At 44.4% G+C, this 7,459-nt stretch overlaps 1 protein-coding gene across 1 annotated transcript; it reads right to left on the bottom strand.

The window, feature by feature from the left end:
• Positions 1 to 3,817: 3,817 nt before the first annotated feature.
• On the bottom strand, positions 3,818 to 4,321 carry LOC141665603 (uncharacterized). The gene has a single exon (XM_074471591.1). It carries the CDS (start codon positions 4,319 to 4,321, stop codon positions 3,818 to 3,820), a length of 504 nt encoding a protein of 167 aa, XP_074327692.1.
• Positions 4,322 to 7,459: the final 3,138 nt, after the last annotated feature.

The raw sequence follows: 7,459 nt of genomic DNA, 5'->3' as shown, positions 1-7,459 counted from the left end.
AAATATCAATCGTTCATTCATTGATAATAGAAAATGAAATGAGTACATGCTTGTGGTCTCAGGGAGGGCACCTATATGGCACTACCCCCGAGACTTAGGAATATTTTAAGATAATACTAAGTCTGAGAAGTACAATATTACTAATAATATTTGCAGAGGTGTTCCACGTTCTAAGCTCTTGGATCAACTTATCTTGCATATCATTGAGGTGGTAGGTTCCCCCTAGAGCACTGAATTTATCTTATAGGGGCTTTCCCAATCTGCCCCAAAGACTCCGTGGCTCACCACCTTGGTGTTTGGCATGACCCGGCGCATAACCAAATCTCTCACCTTAAAAGTCCGGGCTCAAACCTTACTGTTATAGTGCCTAGCAGTCCTCTGTTGATATGCTGCTATCCTGATCTGAGCATCTTCCCGAGTTTCTTCGATCATGTCCAAATAAAGTCGATGGTTGACCTCATTTGCCTCTGAGTCATAGTTGTCCCTCCGAAAAGATCCTGCCCCTACTTCAACGGGCACCATAGCTATACACCCATACACCAAAGAAAAAGGGGTCTCTCCACTTATAGTTCGAGGGGTCGTGTTGTAAGACCATAGGACCTGCGCGAGCTCTTCTGGCCATGTCCCTTTCTTTTCTTTAAGCTTTGCCTTCAAGGTGTGCTTAATAATCTTATTAACAGCCTCCGTCTTCCCGTTGCTTTGGGGGTGGCAAACCGCACTAAAACTATTCTGAATTCCCAGCTGCTCACAAAATTCCCACATTTCCTTGCTATCGAACTGTTTCTCGTTGCCGGATATGAACTTGTAAGGGATGCCATAGCGGCACACAATGGTCCTGTGCACAAACTCCTTGAGCTTTTTGGCCGTGATAGTGGCCAGAGGCTCGGCCTCTGCCCACTTAGTGAAGTAATCTACCACAACAACCGTATACTTGACACCTCCCTTGGCTTTCGGGAGTTCTCCAATCAGATCAATTCCCTACATAGCGAAGGACCAAGGGCTCATGAGGGATGTGAGAGGAGCCACGGGGTTGTAATAATAATTGCCATATCGCTGGCACTTGTCACAGGATCGGGAGAATTCAAAGGCCTCTTTTTCAGCGTTGGCCATTAGTAACCTTGACGGAGGATTTTTTGAGCAAGAGAACTACCCCCCGAGTGATTTCCACAAATGCCCTTGTGTACTTCTCTTAGGATATAATAGCATTCCTCCCCATCTATGCACCTGAGGAGGGGCACACTGAACCCTCTTCTGTATAGGACCCCATCATATATCACGTAGCGGGCTGCCTTGTATTTTATTCTTCTCACCTCATTCTTTTCGTCCTGGAGTGATCCTCTTTTTATGTAAGCCAAGATAGGTGTCATCCATATAGGGCCGAGATCATCACTGAGGCTGCCCACCTCGTGCTCGGGCACAGTAGGCTTCCTCTGAATATCAAGGGGCATGACCCCTAGCAGAGTGGCCTCGCAGCGAGCCAAGTTTATCTAGCTCGTCCGCGCCTTCGTTCTACCCACGCGGGATCAGTTCTAGCCTCACCTCATTGAACCTCACGACCATCCTCTGCGCACACTTCAGGTAAAGCTCCATTCTCGGCCCCTTAGCTTGATACCCCCCGTTTATCTGATAGACCAAAATCATGGAGTCACTAAATACATTCAAATTCTCCACCTTCATTTCCAAAGCTAGTTTGAGACCGTTGATCAGGGCTTCATATTCAGCATCATTGTTGGTTGCATGGAAGGCCAGATGGGTTGCACGTCTGATCTTGTGAGCTTCTGGATTGATTAGCTCAATTCTAGTTCCTGCCCCATCTCCATCGGAGGCCCCATTAACATACAGGCTCCACCATGAGGCACTATTTTGGCTCTCAAGCTCGACCTCCTCTGCACTAGGCATGATCACAAGGGCTCCCTGCTCTAAATCCTGATATGGAGGAAATTCGAGGATAAAATCGGCTAGGGCTTGGCATTTAATCGCGGTCCGCGGCTTATAATCCACCTCGAATTGACTGAGTTCGACTGCCCACTTCAACAATTGACCAGAGGTCTCCGGCTTGTGCATTACCTGCCTGAGGGGATAAAAGGTTTGTACTTCTATATTGTGCGCCTGAAAATAGGGTCTGAGCTTCCGGGAGGCCAATATCAAGGCATATGCCGATTTTTCTAGACTTGTGTACCGAGTCTCTGCGTTGGCTAGCCTCTTACTCACATAGTACACAGGGAGCTGGATACCATCTTCCTCTCGGACCAACACGACACTTATTACAACACTAGAGATAGCCAAGTATAGGACTAGGGTCTCTCCTACCTTTTTGTTGGACAACATCGGGGGCTTGGTGAGATGTTCCTTTATTCTCTGAAAGGCATCCTCACACTATCCTGTCCACTCAAAATTTTTTCTCACTCCTTTAATTGCTTTGAAGAACTCCTGGCATTTGTTGGAGGACTTTGAGATGAATCGGTTTAGGGCAGCCACTCGCCCGGTTAAGCTCTGTACATCCTTTACCCGTCGTGGGTACCTTATTTTGATTAAAGCTCGTATCTTGGCGGGGTTGTCCTCAATACCCCTATGGTTGACAATGAACCCCAAAAATTTCCCAGACTCGACCCCAAATACACATTTCTGGGGGTTGAGCTTCATCTTGTACTCTCTTAGGATCTGGAACACATCCGATAGATGACAGACATGATCCTTTGCTTCTTTTGACTTCATAAGCATGTCATCTACATAGGCCTCCATGGTCTTCCCCAACTGATGTTTGAACATCTTGTTCACTAACCTTTGGTAGGTTGCCCCAACATTAAGGAGCTCGAAGGGCATCCCGATATAACAATAGAGGCCCCGATCAGTAATAAAGGAGGTGTGCTCCTGATCTAGCCCATACATTGGGATTTGGTTATATCCCGAATAAGCATCCATAAAGCTAAGTAGTGTGTGCCCAGCTGTGGAATCAACCAGCTGGTCGATTCGGGGTGGAGGAAAACTATCCTTCGGGCAAGTTTGTTTAGGTCGGTGAAGTCCACACATGTCCTCCATTTGTCATTTGGATTCTTCACAAATACTGGGTTGGCCAGCCACATGGGGTAGAAGGCTTCCCTTGCAAGCCCTGCCTCCATGAGCCTATCCACTTTTTCTTTGAGGGCTTCTGCCCTCTCTCCACTAATCGGCCGCCTCTTCTATCTGACCCCCTTCTTTTTTGGGTCTAAGTTGAGCCGGTGGCACATGACATTCGGGTCAATCCTTATCATATCAGAGTGTGACCATGCAAAGAAATCCAAATTTCTCCTAAGAATTGGGCCAGATCCTCCCTTAAGTCAGGACTTAAATTAGAGCCTATTCTGAGTACCTTGGAAGGATCATTCGGGTCTATCAAGATTGGAATTGTATCCTCTGCGGCTCCAGCCCTCTCAACCATCGGGGGCATTCTCGGGTCTAAGTCTTCTCGAGCCTCACTAGATTCTCCCACTTTCGTGATCGCCAAACCTTCTGTGTCCTCGAGCTCGGGCTGATGAGCTCGGGCCGGATTTACCAAGTGTTTCGAGGTCATAGTAACTGTGCGGGTGATTCCGTTGGGCAGATCCATAATTGTTATTTCTTCGTGTGCCCACTTCCCTTTCCTGAGTCTTGCAGCGATTTGTTCTGGGCTCTCTTCTTCATCACTTGCCTCTTATACAATCCCCTCCTGTACCAACATGATGGGCTGAGAGGCTTCCATCAACAAGGCCCCTGTGCGCGGTTCCACCTGAATCCCCATATGCTCGAAATAGTTCTCGGACAATTACTCGATTGAAATTATGTTACAAGTCTCGTATCCCTAAAGACGTGCTCTCTTCCTGCCCTCTGCCTCTTCCATGAGGACATCGCTTTCACCCGATTCGACCATCTGCTTTGATGCATTTCCTAACTCGGCCGCCCTGAGTGCCTGGTTGTAGCAGACCCTCGATTCATATTGACAGCTCTTCAAGAAGCCTACCCCCGTGGGGGTTGAGAATTTTATTGTCATGTGATGGATAGAGGTCACCATCCTCATTTCCCTCATAAGGGGTCTGCCCACTATAACATTGTAGGCACAAGGCAGATCTACAACTGTAAATATAGCGATCTGGGTGGGCACATAAGGCTCTTCTCCTAAGGTTACCGGGAGCCGAATCATCCCTTTTACTCTGATCGAGTTTCCCGTGAACCCGTACAGATGTCCACCTGTCGAGGTTAATTCTCTATCCAGCAATCCTAGCTTCTTGTAGGCATCATAAGTCAAGACGTCAGCCGATCTCCCGTTATCCACCATTGCTCGGTGAACACCAAAATTGGCTGTCATAGCAGCCCTGCCTACTACAAACTATCAAAATATAATATACATATACAAATTAAACAACTACAGAACTCCTGGAAGTTAACTCTGAGCTCTGTATCTCTCTGCTGCAAACCTGGTCTAACCACTACCACTGCCACCGATGGAACCTAGCTCAAACACTAGCCAGTTCACTAGATCCTGATACTGCACAGCCCTGAACTCTGAGCTAATGAAACGGTCAATGGATCTAGCCCTCTCAACAGCCATCTGGGTTAATGATCGTATACAGGTTTGCACCTCAGGGGAAGGGGCAAAAATGCCCTGGAAGGGTGCAATGGGTACCTGATCAAGCTGAGCAGCCAATCCCAGACTCTGATCTCTGATAAGGGATGTATCACCGCTCAGTGAACATGGTAAGGGATCGGTGAAGAAGTACCACTAGGGGCCATAGGAGTTACTGGAGGTCTCGTCGAGGAAGAACTAGGACCACAGGTGGGAGGGAAATCTCTAATGACAGACATAGACCAACGTACCCAACGGGAACAAGTACCAGGTCCAGAGATGTCTCTCTGCACAAAGAAGGGAACTGGTAGATGAGGCACATGGGTCTCCTCAGCAACAACATCCAGGGTCCTCTCAGAATCTGAGCTATCCGGGTCAGAGGGATTCTCCCGAGATGGAGAACTCAAAATCGCAATAGGCCACTGTCAACATAATAAATATACCGGAAAGTCACAACTAGGTCAAGGCAATTCTATCAAAACATTTAATAGATGCCAGGGTAACGCAGTCGGAACCCTCGATTGACTCTAAAGGTTTGCTCCTCTATATGAGTTGCTAACTCACACCTAAAGACTCACTTTATCACCTATTCAACATAATCCCTAACCTGGATCAGGGACTTAAACCTGTAGCTTTGATACCAACTGTGATGGCCTCAACCCCGGGGTCAGGAGTTAACGTTATCAAACACATTAATAAAAATATAAACAACAAGATTATTATTAAAATATACTAACTTGACCCCAAACCAAGATCCGATCCAGGTTCAAGTATGATTTAGGTTTATATTATTACAAACCACTTATTCAATATCTAACACACTCTAACTTCATTCAACAACTCATCAGACCTCATGGTCTGATACAAACTACCTCAGAGGAGCCGGGTCCTGAAGGGGTGGAAACATGGGTATGTCTGACTGGTCTTCTAGGCATCTGTGAGATATACATAACAGTTTGCAAGGGTGAGCATAATCGCTCAACAGTACCAACATATGAATAACGAAATAAAACAGTAATGTAACAATAATAGGAACAGAGCTATAATCATGTCATTAACATTATATAATGAAAATCGGAGATAATTGGATATCACTAACTAGCATGCTTTATCAAAACAACGTAGTAGTGTATTGTGTAAGAACCAGAATCCAATTTTAGCATGCTATGCACATTTATAAAATCGTTGCATCAAATACTTATGCCCTCGCGGGAATCACAAATCCAAATCAGACACGTAACGGATATGTGAAGACAGCTGATCAGGCTATCAACACCAGATGGCTCTAACTGCCATCCAATTTACCTGTTCCGGAACTTAGAGACTAGCTAGGTCTCTGACCTACTGGACTAATCGGTTATATATTGCGCGCAACCAAATTAGCCTCTTACACCACCTCAATAGGCCTACTCTGGCCCCAATATATCCCATATCTGATCATTTTATCCAGTTTTCAAAACACTTGTACCTATCTCATTTCAAAATCATTCGTTTTGCCAGCACATATATAAAATCCAGTCCGCAAATCATTTTGTTCGAGATAGGTACCTTTCGAAGTTACTTTTCCCTAAAACAATTTGAAAAAAAATAGTGATTTATAACTACAAGAGGTACGTAACTTAAAACGTTTCTGTTCCATTACGATAAAAAAATTTAGCTATTCATACGTACTGAACCATAAAAGAATGGTTAGGGGTACTTGTATTGTAATGCTTTACAAATCCCTAAGTAGATTTCACGCTTACTTCAGTCCTGGGAAAGCTCGACTGGGATCTACAAATACAGAGTACCCTAATCAGTTATATCAACATGCTTGATATCCTCAAATCCTAATAACCCAATCCGATACCCCGACTCGTATAGTTATTATACACATAGTCACGTAATCACGTAATTTGATCACAAATAGGGGTAACATGTATAATATAAATACGTACGTTTACAAGTACATTTTTAGAAAATTTTGGCAGTGACTCCTTTGTTTATAAGTCTACCCGTCGATTACACTCGACGTCAACAATCGCAATATTCCGCAAATTTCATTCCAATACCAATTCCACATTCACGTATCTATTTACGTACAATTCCAATGTACGATATATTTTTGAAAATGTTTTATACAAATCATTTTATTTATTTATAAAATTTAGGACTCAGAACAACATCATCACCGTCCATCATTCGCTCATAACGAGTCATCGATTACTCGAATTGCAACGTGAAAAATTCACCGATTACAAAACAATTTCCCCCGCACGAATTATGACATCACGAATATTTATTCATAATTAATTCCTGCTAAAAATCAATTAATAATTAGTAAAAATATTAATTCGAATTAACTGGAATCAAGCAACAGGCAACAAACAATCCCAACACACGGCCACACGCACGCACGGCGCGTGCAACAACAACACAACACAGGCGGGTCACCTCGCCGGACGAAACCGGCGGCATCCGAAAATAGAGGAACCAACAACAACAACAAGAAACTAAACATCCATACTCATTGATTGCATGTATATATATATATATATTTATCTATATTCACAATCAATTAAGCACAGAACCAAGCACCAATCGGAAAAAAAAAAGAAGAACAAAAACAGCAGCGGCAAACCTCACCGGAAACGGTCGAGAAACAGAGGAATAGAGACGAAGAAGAAACAAGAAGGAGGAGGGAGGAGAAACAGTCGAAGAAACGAAGCAAGGGAGGGAGAATCGAGAGGATTTGAGAGATGCAGCCGAGAGAGAAAAGAGAGAGTGATGTTTATGAATCAATATAACAGCCACACGTGTCCTGTGAAATGAGATACGTGTTAATTTATTAACACATGTCCTTGAATTCCCGGAACCCAATTTTAATCCCGACTTTACATT

This window comes from Apium graveolens, chromosome 6 (assembly GCF_009905375.1).
Source record: "Apium graveolens cultivar Ventura chromosome 6, ASM990537v1, whole genome shotgun sequence".
NCBI lineage: Eukaryota > Viridiplantae > Streptophyta > Magnoliopsida > Apiales > Apiaceae > Apium > Apium graveolens.
The sequence above is the reverse complement of the archived record's forward strand: the minus strand, read 5'-3'. Positions and strand labels throughout refer to the sequence as shown.

Coding starts and splice junctions, on each gene's coding strand:
- LOC141665603 (XM_074471591.1), bottom strand. CDS start 4,321: ATGACAGCCAATTTTGGTGTTCACCGAGCAATGGTGGATAACGGGAGA.